General features: G+C 39.4%; 1 protein-coding gene and 1 long non-coding RNA gene across 6 annotated transcripts in view; both read left to right on the top strand.

Annotated features, from left to right (window-relative positions):
• Nucleotides 1-20,869, top strand: part of LOC110956413 (collagen alpha-1(XVIII) chain-like) — a 50,679-nt gene that overhangs the window by 5,057 nt on the left and 24,753 nt on the right. For 2 of the 5 annotated variants that reach the window (XM_051941798.1, XM_051941796.1), the window contains exon 1: nt 11,858-13,442. The exons of 1 other annotated variant lie outside the window; for it this stretch is intronic. In XM_051941798.1, the coding sequence (XP_051797758.1) occupies nt 11,966-13,442 (1,477 nt within the window). In that variant the 5' untranslated portion in view covers nt 11,858-11,965. Of the gene's footprint in view, nt 1-11,857; nt 13,443-20,869 lie in introns of those variants that run through there. 2 more of the 5 variants (XM_051941797.1, XM_051941799.1) reach the window with 2 other exon arrangements.
• Nucleotides 1,207-8,617, top strand: LOC127531787 (uncharacterized). Its single transcript, XR_007938889.1, has 2 exons — nt 1,207-1,684; nt 6,087-8,617. It is a non-coding gene; the product is annotated as an uncharacterized LOC127531787 (long non-coding RNA).

Below are 20,869 nucleotides of genomic sequence, written 5' to 3'. Positions count from 1 at the left end.
GACTTATTTTGACTTATCCTGACTTATTTTGACTTATCCTGACGTATTTCGACCTATCCTGACTTATCGCGACCTATCCTGACTTATTTTGACCTATCCTGACTTTTTTCAACTTATCCTGACTTATTTTGACTTATCTTGACTTATTTCGACCTATCCTGACTTTTTTCAACTTATCCTGACTTATTTTGACTTAACGTGACCTATCCTGACTTATCGTGACCTATCCTGACTTATTTCGACCTATCCTGACTTATTTCGACCTATCCTGACTTATTTTGACTTATCCTGACTTATCGCGACCTATCCTGACTTATTTTGACCTATCCTGACTTTTTTCAACTTATCCTGACTTATTTTGACTTATCCTGACTTATTTCGACCTATCCTGCCTTATCGCGACCTATCCTGACTTATTTCGACCTATCCTGACTTATTTTGACTTATCGTGACCTATCCTGACTTATCGTGACCTATCCTGACTTATTTTGACCTATCCTGACTTTTTTTCAACTTATCCTGACTTATTTTGACTTATCTTGACTTATTTCGACCTATCCTGACTTTTTTCAACTTATCCTGACTTATTTTGACTTAACGTGACCTATCCTGACTTATCGTGACCTATCCTGACTTATTTTGACCTATCCTGACTTATTTGACCTCTTCTGACCATTCAAAGATCACTTCCTAGTGCCCTTTCAGTGTAGTGTATGTGAAAGTGAAGCTACTGGTGCTCCAGCAGTCTTAGACATTGAAATCGAGTGGATATTTTTTAAAGACATTCTCTTTTTAGTATGAAATTAACTATTAAGTTTAATTGAAATCATAATAAAAAGGTCATTTTGTGTCCATAAGATTGTAACTTCACTAGCTCACCTTGGTTAAGTATCGTTAACTTCACATCAAAGCAATAATTTTGTGGCTCATTAATTACAGAACAGAAAAAAATATGTTAAAATGGAAACATGGACCTGGAAATATGAAAAAAATACACTTCTGTTGCTCAAACTTGTATTATTTCTCATATTTTCTTTTCAATCTGTGGTTTTTAAAGTAAATATTTGAAGTCTTTGCACCTTGAACATGGCGGAGGTGTTGTCTTTTCTTTTGTCTTTTTCGGTAATCCCTAAAAGAAGCAAATATGTAGGGCACAGAATCAGGTTTGTATCTGCAGGCTGAATCAACAGTAGCAGCTTGGCTTCTTTAAACAAACTCCCGGCACTCCTTAGTTTCTGCGTAGCCTCCAGGGCATTTCTCCACTGCGGTTAACTCCCAATTTAATGTGTAATTACAGCTTTTGTCCTGAGTGCGTCTCAAATCCTGACGATTAGACCTGCAGACTGTAACCAGCGAGACATCAAACCTCTCTGTAGAAGCCTGTAAAAGCTGCAGAGAGGCAGCTGTGGGTGTTTTCTAGCCGCTGCCAGTTTTTTAAAGGTGTGATCTGGCATCGAGGGCCGAGAGGATGTTTTGCTTCCCACCATCCCATGTTTCTGAGCGGCCGTATCCGATGGCCAGGTTGTTACCGGTGGAGGGTTTGTTTAGTCAGCTGCAGCGCCGACGGCTTTGAGGAGGTGATGATGGTGGATGTGGTTCGCTGCTGCCACCTGCTCGCCTCTTTAAGATCTAATCAGCAGCCGGCCGCAAATTATGACCGATTGTTGGAGCTCCTGGTAACACTGTGAGTCTGTGCCATGTTTATGTGTGAAACAGGCCGATGATTAGCCAGAACCGAAGCTTCTATCTCATCAATGAAGCTCCTTAAAATATGAAAGTGCTGCTTTTGTTTAGAGAGATGAATCAACCTGAAATTGCACAAGACATGTAGCAACCAACATGCAAAGATAAAAAATTAGTAATTCATATTAAATGAGCAAAAAAACTGCTGAATTTTCAAAGACTCTGCTAGCTATGTTTGAAAGGCATGTTATCTGTTGAAAAAAATGCCAAAATTAAACTGTTTTTTTAGTTTGAAGCTATAAAAACTGAAAGAATTGTTAGATTTTCATCTTTCTGGCGGTCCTTGAACTACTCATCTGTAAAGTGGTGTTTTGTCAGGAAAATGGACCAAATCTAAGCTAAATCATTGTGATATTTCATCACACGTTGCTTTATTTTGCATGTCGTATTTACGTATTTTGACAAAAATAAAGTATTTTATTTTTGTCACACTGTAACAAAGAAGTCATGTTAAAAACTGTGAAAACTTGGCAGAAACTGAAAGGAAAATAATATGCTGGAGGAAAAAAAATAATGGAATACTGTAATGTCCAAAAACCTTTAAGACAAAAAAACCCAAATAAAACAAAAAGTCTGCAAAAAATGGCAAATTTTTTGCAAAATAATGTTTTTTTTAGGTGATTTAATTCAATAAAATGCAATTTTACAGTCACATACTACTTATAAATATATAGATTATATATTTTTTAATGTTTAACATGTACATTATTCCTTTTTTGTGATTTTTCTGGACATTATCTACAATCTAAAATTCAAATCAGAGCTAAAATCAGAAAAAATAACATTTAAAAATGTATTTAACATTTTTAAATTCCAAATATACATACATTTTCTTTCATAAGAGAGCAAATATCTGTAAAATAAGAATTTTTTTTGCTGATTCCAATACAGTAAAAGCTAGTAATCAAACCCTGTAAAAGAACAATTGACCATTTATCAAAACATGGATTATTTACAGGTTTGGCGTGATTTTAAGGTTAACATTAAACACTAGGTTAATGATTATTTTATGTGATTTTCCAAGCTGTTTTCTATAATTTAACTAAACAAGGATAACCTGTAACATAACAGTAAATAGTTCACAATAAATCTGTTAAATTTGATCTTATAAGTTATTATTTTATACTTATTAGGGAGATCATTTGTGATGAATTTAAAATATTTTCTCTTTTGGTCACCAGTCCTTTATGTTTTTAACCCAAAGTCAAGTCACATGAAAGTAAAACGATCAGGCAAATGATCTTGTTTTGACCAAAACCACTTGTTTGGAAGCTAAAAGACGTTTACACGATCAGGCAGCTGAACTCGAGCTCCTGATATTCGACGCTGGAGGGATCGACGTGTGAAACGATGCAGCTCTTCTTTACCTGAGAGGTGTCGAAAGTAGAACTCAGGTATGCAGCAGGTCAAGTGTTCAAGAAGGCAGCGCTGTCAGCAGCTTTCAGTAGAATGAGAGGAGCCTGATGGATGAAGAAGGAGCAGCTTTTCTCCCAGAGTCCAATCATTTTAGTGCACTTAAATAAATTAATTTAGGACAATTTTAATTCTTTTAGGTTTCTAAATTGAAGCCTCTGTACTCCAAAACCTGCTAAACTGTCTAAATTAAACCATTTATCACCTGGAAAAACATAAAGAATGATCAGATTATCAGCTTTCTGACAGTCCTTGAACTCATCAAGAAAATGACCCTAATAATGTAAAAAAAAAGCAAAAATAAACCGTTTACTCGAACAGGTTTCTGTAAAAAACTAAAAATTCTTTACTTCTCATTGCATCCGTTAAGATATTAGTTACTCAGCTACGACCAACAGTCACATGATGAAAATTCAGAAACTTCTAGGCTGAACTGCATGCAGTGTTGACACAACTCAGACGAGTGTAGAAACAAGTAAAGAAAATGCAAATGATTAAATATCTGTTGCATGTAGAGAAGCTATTTATTTGTGTAGTGTTCATAACAGATGTGGAAACTAAAAAAAAGATTTCACATGTTAATTCCATGTATTTTTGGAGTTTTTTTTCAGTTTTTGTAAAATAAGTAATCAAAGAAATGTAATTGTTGCTTTTTCGTTTTGAATATTTCTGTTATTCTAATCGTGTCATTCTGCATTACACGCATTTCTGAGTTCTCTCTACTTCTAGTCATGGTTATGATCTTTCCATAGAGGTGCAGGACTTTATATTGCTGTTAAATCTGAGTGCACAGTGAGAAAAAAATGTGCAAGAAAACGCCCAAAACCTGCTGCTTGGAGTTTGGAGGGTTAATTGATTATGTTACAAATTGACGTTTTACTGCTTGCTCACTTTAAATGTGCAGTAAATGACTCTCAACAACTTCAAAAACAGCTTGACAGACCTTGATTAAGAAGGCTTAATTCTGATAAACAAATATAGTATAGCATATTAGTTATTTTTTGCAAGGAGTGGAAACCGTCTAGCAGCTTCTGAGTCAGAAAACGCTTCAGGTTTTGCAACAAAAGAGTCGAGCTTGGTCTCCACGCTCACAGAGGAGCTTTTTGTTCACGTCAACTGAAGCTTCATTCGCCTCATTTCCAGCCGTAAAAAGTTTAGTGGCGTCCGCACAGTGAAGCCTCTCAGTGTTTCTATCCTTGACTGTCAGCGTGAATCATTTCCACCGCGGTGGTCGAGCAGCAGCAGCTCTTCATTCACGCAGAGGTTCGTCCTCGCTTTGTTCCACTGACATTAACGGCTCAACTTCTGGTTGTTTTTCTGGATTCCAGCTTCAGGAAAAAACACCCTCGTGATGTCATGTTTTAACAAATAAATCAGTACTAACTCCTGTGTGGATCATGTGACTAAAACAGACAGAAAAGAAAGCATGGAATCCTAAAAGCTGGTTTTTGGCAGTAAAATGTCACAGCTATTGATGTAAGAACTGAAGTGATTTTGGTTATCAAGAAAACCATGGAAAATATCTCGATATCAGCTCTTAAGTTAAACTCTTATGAGCTATTTTTGTTGTTATCATTATATTTGTCCAAACAAATGCATCTTTAGTTGTATCAGACATTAAACTTAACAAGAAATTGAAGAAAACAAAGGTGGTCTAATCATTTTTTCCATGACTGTATGTTAAATTTGTTGCACTATTTGCCAGTTCATTAGGGCTGCAACTAACGACGCGTCGACGAGTCGTCTGAGCGCGAGACGTCATCAAAAGCGGAAGTGAGCGCGCAATGCAACAGAAATAACCTTCCGACCGGAGCGCGGAACACGGACGGACGTCGGCGTGTATTATGTATTGTGTGCATGACGTTGTGCATGTATCATGTATGCACGATGCAGCGCGGACGTCTGCGTTTAGATACAGCTGTATAGTAAACGCTGACATCCATGTTTACGATATAACGCGGACATCCTCGCTGCATCGTGCATACATAATACCATAGATATATACAAACGCCGACGTCCGTCCGTGTTCCGCGCTCCGGTTGGAAGGTTATTTCTGTTGCATTGCGCTCTCACTTCCGCTTTTGATGACGTATCGTGCTCAGACAGGCGTAAACTAACCGTGACGTCACCCGTTGTTTTCAACGGCGAGAAAATGAAGCCCGGATTTTGCTACTTCCTGGTCGCCGTTTTGGATTTTTTGGAGCCAGTGACGTAAAAAGCGTCATCAAACAGACTGGACCGGAGAGCAACTAGGGGCAGGATTGGCTGAGAACTCTCTTATCCCGCCCACGTTTTACCGCAGAGGCTTCTGTTGCTGTCTATCAAGTATAGCCACGCCCACTGGCTCCGCCAACTTTAATGATTTATTTAAAATTCAGTATTGATTTATTTTAAGATCGGCCACCTGATCTCTCATTTTGACCATGAAAACTAACGGTAAAAAATCCTGAGCTGTAGAAGATCAGTCTATCAAATTTTATTTTTTCCAAAAATGAATTGGGGTCTATGGAGAAAAAGCTTTTTGGAGCCAGCCCTAGCGGACGGCGTGATATTGCAAGTTTTTGACACTTCCGGGTTTGCTTCAATTCTGGAGCCAGATGCTACGTCCATTATATATACAGTCTATGTGCTCAGACGACTCGTCGGCGCGTCGTTAGTTGCAGCCCTAAAGTTCATAGAGTTAATAATGCTCTGTTTGAGTTAAAATGTAGTTTTTCCACACAAAAAGTTCAGTAACTTGCAAAAAAACCTTTCAAATTCTGTCTGTTTCGTCTTCATTTGACTCTAAATGTTGATGCATCGGTTTCTATTGTGTGTTTGGAGATTAGAGGGTTAAAAATACTCGAGTAAATGTACTCAGTTACACTGAAACTTGCTGTAGGAAGATGAACGTTTCTGTGCTTTTTGGACTTTCTCTTTGCTCCACTCAGGAATTTAAAGCTGCAGCTCGGAGGCCTCAGAACTCAACCTGACAGGTGAATCTGCTCCAAGGTTTCCCTTTCTACCTTTGATCTGCTTTGAAAGCTCCATAATTGGGTTTAATTTTCTGCAGTCAGTCACTTCACGAGGCGTCGGCCACCGTTTCTGGAACAACACGACTCATTTATTTATTCTGAGCTGCTCGGTTTATACAACAAACGTTCATTGACACCAACAACCGGACGACTGTCTCGAAGCTCCCGCTGCTTCCTGGGTGAAACTCCGAGCCGTTGTCTGGAAATTCCTTCGCTTTTGTCGGAGCTTCTTGGACGAGGAGGAAGACGAGGGCTTGTCATGGTGTTGATTTCTGCTGAGCCGCTGCCAAAGACGCCCTGCGGGGAAACTTTCCTTTATTTTGCTCCTTTGGCTTTCAGGAATTCCAGTTATTTGATATCTGTAAAGTACAGCAGCCTCCATTCTAAGCTGTCTACACACTGTAAAAAATTAATGCAAATTTAACTAGAAGTTCTTGGAAAATGTGCAGATATTTTACAAATGTTCTGTGAAATTTCAGATGATATATGATAATTTGCTTGTTATTTTGCTGATATTTGCTGTTATTTGAATGAAAAATGTTATTTCGATGACTGAAAAATGGTAAATAATTGTAATTTAACTTCTAATTTAACTATAAATCCTAAATAATAATCATAATGATGATAGATTTTAGTGTCTACAGTGAACTTTGAAAACTAAATTTTGTCACTTTTTTTGACCAAAACTGAGGTTTGAAGCTTTTTCTAAACAGGATTTTGCAATTTTTCTGATATATTTGATGTTATTTGAAAGAACAATTATGTTTTTCAATGACTGAAAAATGGTAAATAATTTAAAATTTACTCCTAAGTTGTCTCTGCTTCTTGACGCAGACAGTTTCTAGTGCATAAAGTAGTTTTTTGAGGTCTTTATAAACAGATTTTTGTGGCTTTGTTGTGCTTATATGACTGTTTGTGATATGCAAATTCATTTGACTTTTTCTATCAGGGCTTGGTGATTTCCAACTTATTTCCAATCCCTTTTATGTCATTTATCTCTCCATATTCACAGAAAGACACTGTGTTGCTGAATGTTTGCAGTCTGAATGCACAGAGGTTGTATTTTTCGTGCTTCTTTTGTACTTTTCAGGCATTTTTTTGTCGTTATTGATGCCCCGGTTTCCAGTTTTTGTCTTTTTTTCACATCAAATTTCAACATTTTTTCCCCTAAAAAGCAGGAGAATTTAATATTTTCAGCCTAGCTTTATCAGTTTTTCTCTCTCATTTCATCTCTGAGCTTCAAAAAGTTATGTGCAGCTGCAAGAAGACTCCTCTATCAGAATGTTCAGCAGCTTTTAAGGCCCTTTTGAATTTACTTCTTCGAAAAAAAGCAAAAGAAGTCAATTATCGTTCATATTTTGGGTACTAATTGTTCTCTATTGGTTCTCTTCTTTCATATTAGGGCTGAAAGCAGTGATAAGTACAGCCGCTCAGTGGATTTAAATCCTGTAGCGTTGTGCTGCTGCCATCTGCTGGTTCGTTTAATTATTACAGGAGATAAAACGTGACGGATGAGGCCTCTAATGGAACCAGATTCTCCATGTTTGTCCCTCACTGCTGCACTTAGGATGTTTCCTGCACCTTGAGTAAAGTTTTTATGGCTGAAAATGTCTGAAACAAACTGCGGCGTCAGCTTTTCCTGAGGGGAGTTTGACTTTTTTTTGTCAGAGAGATAATTTTTCAACATTTGAACTTCTTAAATATCACATTTGATTGTTCCTTGTGTTGAAAAACGAGCCACAAATGAGGTTGTGCTGCAAACAGCCGGTCCTTTAATGCACTCGTCTGCATTCGCTTCACAAAAAGATTGTAAGAAGATAAATATTTAGTTGTTTGCAATAAATTAGAGAAAGTATTATTACTGTTTTGCTTTGCACATTTCTGGCTGCTGTAAAAATGCTTTCTGCACAGTGATACGAGGGATATTTAACCATAGAGTTAGTATTAAATTGATTATTATTATTAATAAAATAATATTTTAAAATCTGTCATAAAAATCACTAAAAATCTGCCACAAGGATTCCAGAAAAAAACATTAAAAATACTGGAATAGTGTAATAATAAAAACAATGAAAATAACAGGAAATGTCTCTACAATAATTATATTTTTGGCTAATTAAATGCAATAAATCGAATTTTACAGTCACACATTGTCAAACAAAAAATTATTATTAACTATTATAATAATTTTCAAAAGTACAGATTTCAAAAATATTTTTTCTTTAACATGTAAATTAGTACTTTTTCTATGGTTTTACTAGTTATTTGTAATTTAACAAAACGGAAAATTAACGGTAAATGGTCAAAAATGACATCTTAAAACCTGTTTAAGAAAAGCTAGTATCCTTACTTCTTAAGTTCAGTGCTGTTGCTATATAAAATTAATGAATTTATATCGGTTTTCTTGTCCAAATTGTTGTTTTATTGGATTAAATCTCCATATTTTGGCTCGTTTTGGTCTTTCCAGCTGCCGCACAGTTCGGCCTCCCTTTGGCTCCGTCTTGTTGGTTCTTCCGTCTTTTGTGGAATAAATCTGAAACTCTGGGATTTCTCAGCCTCAGCAGCTTCACTGAGTCTCTGTTTAATCGCTGTATCGTGTTTCCGTCGCAGCGTTCTGGTTTCCCACAGTTCAGATGTTTGCTGAGGAAACACACCTGCTCATGTGTCGACTACAGCTGCTGGATAGTAGCTGCTGCTGTTTTGTTGGGTTTTTTTTGGTGCTTTTTCTGCTGTATGTTTTGGGGCCAACATTTTATCAACACCTAATATCCAGCAGATTATCAAGTCGAGGAAAATATCGGTCTACTGCAGCTCCAGGAACTGAGGTAGAGGCATGAAATTTGTAAAGACCCTCCAAACTAAGAGCAGTTTCTGGTTTTTTTTTTGTTGCTCCCGGCACATTTTTCCTCGACTTTACCCATTTTTTCCTTTTGGTTAACATTTAAATCTGATGTAACTCCTTTGGCGGCCACTCGAGGGCAGCAGTAATTATTCTTCTTGCTCTGGTTTTGGTCTCCACCAGCTCTTTAGCTGCTGAATATGCCACCGTATTGTTTCCACAGCAGTGTAGAGAGGGTTTTTAGAGTTTTTTTTTAGGACTGCATAATTGCTATGGGTTGGCACTAAAAGAAAAATTAAATTCAAATTCAAGTAATCTAATGAAAATGGCCGGATAACTACATTTTCAATGAAAAAAAAAGTTTTTTCATTCAAAATCATGTCAACAAACTGACATTTAAAGGGTCAAAATCTTGAACATTTATAAATATTAATAATATAATTTGGATCAAAACTGATGTAGATTAAAGTAAACAAGTCATTTAAAGTGAAGAAAAAAATTAATATGTAACTTGTTTGACATTTTTGATGTGGAGATTTTTGTCTTTAAGGTCCTGATTGTAACTTTTTTAATGATACTCATGCATTAAACATAATAATGCACCAGAATTAATGTTATAAATCACTGACAAATGCCAGATTGTCTTTTTTTTTTTTTAATTAAACCAACAGTGGCATAAAGAAGCTGGCATTAATCGGATTAAAATCCTGAAATTGTTGTCAGAGCTAGTAATTTAAAGTCAAATATAGCATTAATATGTAACATTTTTTGGCGATATTTTCAACATTTTTCTCTTTCAGGCCTCACTGTAGCTTCTCCTTTCATTTCCATGCAGCAGGATGCCTTGTGCTTCTGATTTGGTTGCATTCAGAGCTCACAGTGACAACAGGGGCTTTCTGGTTCTCGTTCTGGTTCCTACGGTGTCGTATGAATGCACAGATGATGGCGACCAGGCAGCGTGGGTGTGGGAGGTCTGAGGGCTGGAATGCAGAGCAGCTGGAGGGGTCTGGATGATGGGGGCACTCCGGGCCGAGCAGAGGATCCCTGAGAACCTGGAAGCGGGACATTTTCCGAGGATTTTCTGCGATGAGGCAATGGCGTCGGTCCCTCGGGAAGGCGGCTTAAGACATGGAGCCGATCCGACACGCCGCCTCCTCCTCAGCTGCTGCTTCCAGCTGCGTTTCATCACATCACAAACCAACCCGAGCTGCACAGAGCTGACTCTGTGGTGGTTGTGGTTATCTGGGAGAGAATAAATCAGGCTGATAAACACACCGAGCTGTCAGAGTCGTGTAACCGAGCTCCACGTTTGTTTGTTGTTTCCAGTAACAGCTGAAGTGCTGCAGGTCATCTTCATTGAGTTCTCAGAGTGTCGTCTGATTTGTCAGCCGCTGTGTTCGTTTTTCCACAAGTTTCCTGAAGTTTCTGGCCGAGAGAAACAATTTAAACCACCTTCATTTGTACATTTTGCAGTATGTTTACATTAGAAACCATTTAGAAAGCAACTGCAGATGTTCAACATGCAGATAATTCAGTTTAACATGATATGTTTTTGTCTTTAAGGTCCTGAGTGTAACTTTTCTTAAATGTTACACTGCATATTACACAATAATGCATCAGATTTAAAGTTATTAATCACTGATAAATACCAGATTGTGATAATCAAAAAAGGAATTTTCCACTTAGCACCTACGACATGGACAAAAAAATTAAAAAATCTTTTTTTTTTCCACCCAAAATCATGTAAACAAACTGGCAATTGATGCAGGATGGCACAGTTCAAAAGACAGCAATTACAGAAAATAACATTATAAATAGATTTTTTTTCAGTTTTTGATTATTCACTTCACAAAAATAACAAACATGGAATCAACATGTAATTCTTTACTAATACTGGAGATAAAATGTTGGCTCTACATACTATGGAAATTTTACTCTACATTTTTAATTATACAGTGCTTGTTTTCTATCTGCTCTGTATCAACACATCCTGCAGTTTAACTGAAAACTCCTTGGATTTCTGCCACGTGATAGCAGGTCACAGCTGAGTCACTAAGAGCTCCACAGTTGCAACAAAGAGTGCAGGATTTTTTGTTTTTGCAGAATTTCATTGGCTCAAGTAGTTTATTTTTAGAATTTTTTCCCCCATTATTTCCGGAGCTGGCAACACATGCAGACACTTGAAGATGTGCTGCATGTGTTGAGTCCAGTTTTTGTGAAGTAAATAAACCAAAAAATTAAACTGTGTTATAATGACAAGATATTTCTGAGTTCTCTTTCGTTCTGGTCATGGTTGTTCTGTTTCTAGAGAGGTGTAGGACTTTACGTTGCTGCGAAAATGAACCCATGGTGAGGAAATATGTGAGAGGAGCAAAAGAAAAGAGCTCAGAGTGAAGCTGCACATAAGAAGAAATGTGAAAAAACAAACATTGAGCTTGTAACTTTTGCATTTATGTTATTGCACAGATTCAGCAGCTTCAGAGGTTTTATGCTAAGCTACGTTAACAGGAGCAGCTACACCAGATTCAATGCAAAATTCTGCACAAAAAACTGCACAATGACTCTCTGAAGCTAAAAAAACTGCACTAAACTTGTTGCTGTTCTGTAAATAGTTTCTGAGCTTCACTTATATCTGGTTACTAATCTACATTATGGTATAGATTAGTAGAAACTCCAGGTCGTGCTGAGCAGGGTGTGTCTGAGCGGTACCAGGAATGCTGCAGGATCAGGGCTCAGGGGAGCTGCTTGTTGAGCCACACATGGGAGGAGTTTTTTTTTTTTTTGGGCAACTGTGAGGAACCAATGACTTCAGTCAGCATGCAGCGAGCCTCCCTCCTCCCTTTACTGAGGGATGCAGCAGCTCTGAGGGAGGGTCTCCAGGCTGCTTTTATCAATCTGCTTCCACTCGGTGTGGCTCGGATTCGACCGGCTGGCGAGCAGGTGGAGAAACGGGAACATGAGGAGGATCCAGATGGTGCTGCTGCTGCTCCTCTGGGCTGGCAGTGTCCAGGCCTGGTTCTGGAACAGTGGTCCAGACACCACAACAGAGACCCCCACAGAGATGACGGAGGCAACGACAGGGACGATGACTGGGACAGCAGGTGTTACTGGAACAGCACCTGTTAATGCAACAGCGGGTGTTACCGGGACAACAGGCATCACCGGGACAACAAGTGTGGCCGGGACAGCAGGTGTTACTGGGACAACAGACATCACCGGGACAAGCGTGGCCGGGACAGCAGGTGTTACTGGGACAACAGACATCACCGGGACAACAAGTGTGGCCGGGACAGCAGGTGTCACCGGGACAACAGACATCACCGGGACAACAAGTGTGGCCGGGACAGCAGGTGTTACTGGGACAACAGACATCACCGGGACAAGCGTGGCCGGGACAGCAGGTGTTACTGGGACAACAGACATCACCGGGACAAGCGTGGCCGGGACAGCAGGTGTTACTGGGACAACAGACATCACCGGGACTACAAGTGTGGCCGGGACAGCAGGTGTCACCGGGACAACAGGCATCACCGGCACAGCGGGTGTCACCGGGACAACAGGCATCACCGGGACAGCGGGTGTCATCGGGACAACAGGCATCACCAGAACAGCAGGTGTCACCGGGACAGCAGGTGTTACCGGGACAACAGGCATCACCGGGACAACAAGTGTGGCCGGGACAGCAGGTGTTACCGGGACAACAGGCATCACCGGGACAACAAGTGTGGCCGGGACAGCAGGTGTTACCAGGACAACAGGCATCACCGGGACAACAAGTGTGGCTGGGACAGCAGGTGTGGCCAGGACAACAGGTGTCGCCACGACAACTGGCAGCGGTGCAAAGCAGACGGAGGAAGCGGAGGACGACGATGACAATTTGTCCGGAGTCGGGGAGGAAATAATCAACGTGGCGACGGGAATCCGTAAGTTAGTGGAGGCGTGGGACGCGACCCCGACCACCTGGACTACTAACGGGAGCCTGACCGAGCAGCCAGAGGGTGCTAACACTAGCACCACAGGCAGGTTGCCAGGGCAACGGGTGGAGGAGGGCTCGGGGTCGGGGGATGGATCTGGGTCTGATGTAGTCACTGGTAAAGTTTGTCTCCCGGTGCCCTCCGATTGGCCCGTTTGCAAGCAGCCAAAGTTGTTCTCGCTGCCCAACTTTTTCAACCACACCTCTGTGGAACAGGTGGGGGCGGGGCTGTTGGAATGGGCGTGGCTAACAAGGGCACGGTGCCACCACAGCGCCGAATGGTTCCTCTGCCTGCTGATGGCGCCATGGTGCCCATCTGCCACCGCCCGCCTGCCCTGCCGCAGCTTCTGCCACGTGCTGCAGGACAGCTGCTGGGCGTCGCTGGACGGCGGCCAACTCCCAGTGGAGTGTGACCGCCTGCCGGAGAGTCCGGCGTGCGTTTCCGTTAGTAACTGCAAAGGTAACCCCGGCGGGTTAGAATGTATCCGGTGATACATTTTGAATCCGGTCACTTGCCGTCGTTTTTCCTTGTTGGTCTGTGTGTTTGTTCTGGTGTCGCAGCACGTCATCGCTGTTGTTGATGTCTTTGAACGTCAGAATTAAAATTTGCATATTTTTAACGCGTACTTTACATGAATTAAAACCAAATTAAATCCATTTAAATCATACCTGGCCACGAGTGGTACAGAAAATCAACCTGCAGGGACTTGAGTTGACCCTCTAAAGCTGGTCGTATTTTGTTATTTACAGAACAGCAACAAGTTTTTTTGCAGTTTTTTTATCTTCAGAGAGGCATTGTGCACTTTTTCCGTGCAAAGTTTTCCATGGACCCTGGTGTAGCTGTTGTTACTAAGCTGTTAGCTTAGCATAGAACCTCTATAAACTTAGAAATATCTAATTTGAGGAATGTGACGGTTAGAATGACATAAATCCTAAAAAAAAAAAAAAAAAAAACAGAAGTTAAATTTCTGTAATTATTTACAAAGTTTTGAAAAAAATCAAATCATTGCATATAACATTTTTAAATAATGTAAAATAAAGATAATTTTAGTCCATTTTCTGGACTTATCATGGACTGTCACAAAAGTTGAAAATGTAATTGGAAAAATATCTAATTTTGTCATAATAAAAGGTAAAATAGAACACGTCTTCCAAACCCAATGGTAGGTTTCATAGTTCAGAGGGTTAAAATATAAGAGTACAAAAATGATACAATTAGATGTCTTTCTCTGTCTTAAAACTGGTCAGAACATCAAAGTATTGGATTTACTATAACATAAGGCGGCAAATTCTCAAAAGTTAGTCTGGAGGCATCAAACTGTAGCATTTTTTTTGCTAGAAAATGATGTAAAATACACAGTTTTCGTCCATACCTTCCTTTTTCTTGTCAAAACTGCCTACATTACCCACAATGCAACTCCACCATCAACAGTTTTCTCTGCAGAGGTCTTCTTTTCCACTCCTAGCCTTGTCATCTTCACACAACTGACTTCATGAATGCACCAGTTCTCTCTGAGACCCAGAAACAGTTTTGTTGTTGTCAAAGCTGAACGTTTGTTGCACTTGTAGGATTTTGGTGTGTTTCAAGTCTCTGCAGGTCGATTTTCCAAACCCTCAGCGTGCCTGGAAGACGGTTGTTGTCGATGTAAAGTACAAATAATCCACAATTAATGAGTTACATGCAAAAACACTGGTGTTGTCACTGTTGTGGTGTCATTTTGTGTCACGCATGACACCTGAGCTCACGTCAGCGGGCAGCATGCCGTGTGGTTGTCTTGTCATGTGCAGAAGTGCATCCACAAAAAGCTCAGTTTTTGTGTGATGAGTCAGTAATGGTCAGCAATGCTCTTTTTGATGTAACTGCAGCATTTTTATTGCATCAAATTTAATGAGAAAATGATTGCATTAGCCTCACATTCATCAAACACAAGGTCCATTTATGTTAAAAAAAAAAAAGAAGAAGGAAATGCATATGATATATACAGTTTTCCCTTGAGTATAAACTGTGAGGACAGAAAGTTTTCCAGAAGTCCTCGTCCAGCTTTTTTACTGGCTTCATAAATTTACCGGCAGCTGTATGGGCTCGTTTCTTTCAGGGGTTAACAGGATGAACTCTGCTTCATAAAACCACATTATCATGTGTTTTCCCACAGGAATATTTAATGTCGATGTTCCAGGTTTAACCCTCTGAACCCTGAGCAGTTTGTCGATGTTTTTTGTCACTGTGGACGCACTTTTCACCACAGAGAAGGAGAGAGGACTCAGAAATAGGCAGTTTAAGACAGTTAGAATGACAGAAATCCTATAGAAATTCCGTATTACTATTGTTGTGGATACACAGCCTGCAGTTCTGCCGAAAAGTCCCTGAATTTTTGTCACGTGACTGTTTTTCACAGCTGAGTTATGAACAGTTTTTCAGTTATAATAAGCACTGCAAAATTTTTTGTTTTCTGCAGAATCTGATTAGATGAAACTGTTTATCTTTGGAGAATTTTTAAATGAGGCACGTCAAATAATGGGATTTTTGTGCTTGGATTTGGTTCAAAATCACACGATTAGTTTCAGAACTCTCAAAAAGTTAAAAATCTAATTAATTTTTTCAGTTTTTACAGCTTCTGATTCTAGTAATTGCTGTATTTAGGCAATTTACATAAAAACATAATCAGTTTAAGACAACAGATGTCCTGAAGCAGACACCATGTGCAGGATGTTTTGTTTTTTGTTTTTCTTCCCTTCCCTCTTTGCAGACTTTACTTTTTGCATGAGTCATAATCAGTTAAACTGGCTTTTAAAGCAGACACTTTATTCGGTTGCTGCACTGGCTGAGTCACAGAGTTGCTGTGTTGATCATTAGTGTGTTTTACTGGGTGTGAATTTCCAAACACCTGCATGGAAAAAGGGCACCTTTAGGGTCTCGTAGCCTAATTATGCTCAGACAGATGTGCACTTCGACAACAGCTCCCATCACGTCCCACTCTTGCATGCCGGTCACACGTTCCCATCCTCGGTGATCTCTCTGTCGTCACGTTTCAGGATTCCTGATCAGCTGTGTGGATTTATGGAGTGATGGAGGGAAACAATCGGCCCGTCTGTGGAGGGAAGATGTGGATGGCATTTGTGATAGCGGCAGTGGGTGGGAAAGTGGTCTGAGAAAGAGGGCGGCGACTTGTGCGACTCGGTAACAACGGGGCCTTGTGGCTCGAAGGAGACGGGGCGGCTCAAAGGCTCTGCCAGAGGTCGGAGGTCATGGTTGGGCCTCCCCGTCTCAAAGCAGCAGCTCTGGATGGGAGGTGATCAAGCATCCGAAGATGAGCAGAGACAGAGCGAGGCCTTTATGTGGGCAGGGAATTACCCACTGGTTAACTCAAAGTGCTGCTCTGCAAAGCAGTTCTTTAGGCTTTTTTTAGTGTCTGAAATGAAGCCTGAAATTGTCTTGTTTTTCAGTTGAGATTAAAGTGCTTGAGATAATAGCAAAAATCTGCAATATTGGACAAGCAGATTAACCCTCGTGTTGTCTTCGGGTCAAAAATGACCCAGCCACTATGTTTAATAGCATAGAAAAAAACATAAATGACCTTGTTTTAACTTGAAATTCAATGACTTTTCCATGCTGTATACTGTACACTTCCATTTTACAGTTTACACTAATCTGTTCCTTTATTTCTGACCTTCCCTGAAAGTTTCATCCAAATCCGTTAGCCCGTTTTACTAAAATGTAAATGTGCCAAACATCTGTTTTTCAGGGAACTTGTTTCTCTCTGACTTGAGATGTTATGCTAAGCTAACTAGCAGCAGGCTCCAGCTCCATATTTACAAGCTATTTCAAGCTAAAACAACTCCTTTTATAAGCAGTAAAAGGATAAAATGTGGGCAAAAGATCAAGACAGCAGGAAACAAGACAGGTTACACATGAAATTGTGTTTTCAAGCACTTCTTAAGAAGGTCCAGCACCTGTTTTACTTTTCAGAACTTTTCTGAGCAGCATTTTGGAGTTGAGAACGGTCCTGATGCTCTAAGAAAATCTACATGGACTCAGATAAATCTGCAGTCTGATCCACCATCAGTCAGCATCAATTAGCTGTCAGCTCTCCGCTCATTCAAACATGGATTACAGGCTAACGGAGGGATCAGAGCAGAAGGTGTCGCAGCTGCGTCGCCGCTGTTTGAAGCGTTAACTGATGCCTTTTAGCTCCGATCAGTCCCAGGAGAGTAAAACTAGAGCTCAGTCAACAGGTGGTGTTTGAAGAAGCAGCGTATCACTCAACATTACTACACTGATTACGTTTCCAAACAAGGCCTGCAGCAGAGCAAATTAAGCTCCAGTTGACTCATGTTTTGATAGCGGAGTAATGTTGTCCTGCAGGCTGAGATCACTCGCATGGAATATATGTTTATATTAGTGGCTTTAGCAGATAATTTCACTTTAGGTCAACCAGAGGACAACAAGAGTGAAATTCACATTTAAAGCAGTAATATTTTTTTATCTTCTGTCACATTTTTCTTCATTGTGGGTTCATTTTTCACAGCGATATAAAGTCTTACACCTCAGTGGAAACACAACTCTCATGGCTAGAGGAAGACAAAACCAAAAAAAATGTCTTCTGTGCAGTGTGACACAGACTGACAGAAATCATTATAAAAAAACTAACAAAAGGGGAAAGGAAAGTTGAATTTTCTTTACATTTAAATTAAATTATTAAATTAAATTATTATTATTAAATTATGTAAATTATTCTACACAAAAAATGCAAAAAAATGAAATCGACAAGTACAGGAATTTTCCAAGAATCCATGTGTTACCAACACTGGGGAAAAAAATTCCACATACTATAATTATTTAACTTTTTACATTTTAAATATGTCACCATAAAGGCGACTGTTGGTTACAGTTGAATCATTAGTAGTTTGCTGGTTGTGTGAAGAGGACAGCATTTTTTTATTTTTTGCAGAATTTGATTAGAAGAAATGGTTTATTTGGGGGGAATTTTTAAATCGAGGCATGGAGAATAAAGTGATTAAAAGTCACGATTTTGGGTTTAGATTTGGTTAATTTTCCTGATGGAACCACATGGCACAAAATCAGTGGTTTAAGGACAGTCAGGAAGCTTAAAATGTCTGGATTTTTTCTGTTTTTACAGTTTGTGGCTCTGATAAAGAGTGAAAATTTGGTGATTTTTCAAAAAAAAAAAAAAAAGATAACATGCTTTTTAAACTGACTTAATGTAGGAATAAACTAATTTCTTGAGTTGTTCTAGTTTTTACATCAGTTGGAATCCAACTTTTTGCAGCGATAAAGTTCAACCTTTTGCAGGTTTTACAAGAAAATGTAACTTTTTCCTCCCTCTCTGTGTCGTCTCCAGGGAGGACGGAGGCACTCTGCCCTCCCAAACCTCTGGAGGAGTCCATTAGGTCCACAAATGACATTTCAGCATGTTTTAACTGGCACGTTTCTGTGCTGCATCCTATTAGAGTCCCTCATGATCCACTTTCCCATGGATATCTGACACGCATTTCCTTCCTCCATCTGTCTGCCCTTCTTCACACAGCAGAACAGGCATTGGATTTCTCTGGAGTTGCATGTTGGAAAATGAAACATCGTGCATCCAGTGTTCCTCTGTAACAAAAGATGTGAGATCACCGCTGTTTGCCGATGCCCACAGGGCTGTGAATCATCGCTGTGACCCTGTTAACTGGAGAATATGAGTCAGAAATTAACTTTCCACAGTCTGTGTCAGCAGCAGAAGAAGCCTCAGCGGTGTTTTATCTACTTATTCATCATTCATTATTATGCAGATTAAAATTTGCTTTAATTTCAAAACACATCAAACACCCAGAACATCTATTTTGTTAATTTAGCTTCTTGACATCATCGGTGTGCATCTTCTTGAAGTCATTTATTGCAAAAGTTGAAACAGTTTTGCATAATTTCACGCATCTAATTTAATCAAAGTGGGCGGAGTTTAGCTGCAAAAAAGTGATGTCACATATGAATCAGAATGAAGCAATGTTTTAATCACAATTTTCTTCTGTTGTCAATCAAATATGATTTTTAAAACATTTAATTAACATAATTCAATGCAATACAACAATAATTAAGAATAAAACTCCAAATCTGGGCACATAGAGCGGCTAATCCAAGGAAAAATATACAGAGATGGAAATAAACAATTTAAACGTGTAAATTAAATACCTAATACGATGAGTTTTGCACCTAAAAAAAGACAAACGTCTTCATGTAAAACTGAGTCAGTCATTAATTTAATCCATTTCGCAAAATAACTTTCTGATATGTGTATTTTATTTACAGTACATGTTTCATAGACGCTTTCCTGGTTAATAAATGTCTCCATTGGTTTGTTAATGTTTGTTTTATTAGAAGTCCTTGAATTTTTGTCGCTTTACTGTTTATCACAACTGAGTCACTGATGGCTGCATAGTTGCTTCATGGAGAACAGAATTTTTTGGTTTTTGCAGAATCTGATTACCAAAAAGGGTTCAATTTTGGTGAATTTTTTTAATTTTTAAGTGATTTCTGATGAAATACTGCAATTGTAAGCTTAGATTTGGCTAATTTTACCAACTGAACCGCACGTCTTCTTCCTGTTTTTACAATTTCTGACTAATAATTTGGGACACTTTTGATTTGAGGGTTCAGAGGGTTACAGCAAGCCTGATAAGATACAAAAATGATCTTTGAATAATAGTAGGTTGCTTAATATGTGTATTTTAGGACATCAACATGAGATACCCTCAGAATTACAAGACTAAGGACAGATTATTTATGCAGAAAAGTAGCTCTCTAAGTCATTATGTCTGTTGTTATGTACAAAATATGTCTTGCTTTGTTATTTTATTTCATTTAGATGCCAGGAAAGGTAAAATTAGGCAGAAATGTGCTGTGAGAAGAAGTCAACATGGTGGTTTTGTGGAGCAGAAATGTCCCCTGGTGCCACAGGAACAGCATCAGTTAATGACTCAGACTGAGATCTCAGCTCTGATAGAGAAATTAAAAAAGTGTGTGTAATTGTTACACGATGCTCCTTCGACCACAACTTTAGCGGTTTGTTGGCAGACGTTGTTCTTGTTCGTGGGAGGCTTTGCTGCGACTGGCCGAAGGCTCCGGTTGGTGGGAGATCTGTGGTCTGAGTGGACAGTTTCCAGATGTGAGAGTGCATTAAAGCACGGCTTGAAAACATCTTTGATTAAAAAATTTCACGTCGGGGCAGAGGACAAGTCTACCTATTTGTCATGCTGAAGCTCCGCTGTGACCCACGTGATTGGTGCAACAGCTGCAGCAGCTGTGTCGCAGCGAGATGAACCGATGGCAGGTGCCCTCAGTGGGAAGCCGACCACCCGGCAAAGACCCGCTGCAGCTGGATGAAATCTCTCAGGATCCAGGCTTAGCTGCAGGCACCATTCATACCGCTACGACTGTGTATGAGTGTTCTCAACATGTGTTCAGGATTATGGTTGGCTATGAGCAACATAAGCAGGTATGAGGGGAACAAACACAAAGTTCTGAAGCAAAATTATGAATTTAACCACTAACAACCTGCTGTAAAACATAAAACATATTCATAGAAACAGAATAATTACTACTCAGCAGTGCTTTTCATAAAATGCAGCATTGCAGAGAAAACCTCTGTCTCTTAAGGTCAGATTTGGGAAATATTCCCCCTGAAAAACAGTAAATTGATGCTGTACAAGTTAATCTTAATGGTGTCAGAAATGCCTTGTGAAATTCTTGAAATTATTGATGAAACTGAAGACAAAATGGAGCTGCTAATTGACAAAAATCTTTTCTCTGAAAGAATTTACATGCGAATAGTGTTTGTTTTGTGTTTCAAATTTGGTTGGTGTTGTTTATGATTACAGTTCTTGAGTTTG

This window comes from Acanthochromis polyacanthus, chromosome 22 (assembly GCF_021347895.1).
Source record: "Acanthochromis polyacanthus isolate Apoly-LR-REF ecotype Palm Island chromosome 22, KAUST_Apoly_ChrSc, whole genome shotgun sequence".
In the NCBI taxonomy this organism is placed as follows: Eukaryota; Metazoa; Chordata; class Actinopteri; family Pomacentridae; genus Acanthochromis; species Acanthochromis polyacanthus.
The sequence above is the reverse complement of the archived record's forward strand: the minus strand, read 5'-3'. Positions and strand labels throughout refer to the sequence as shown.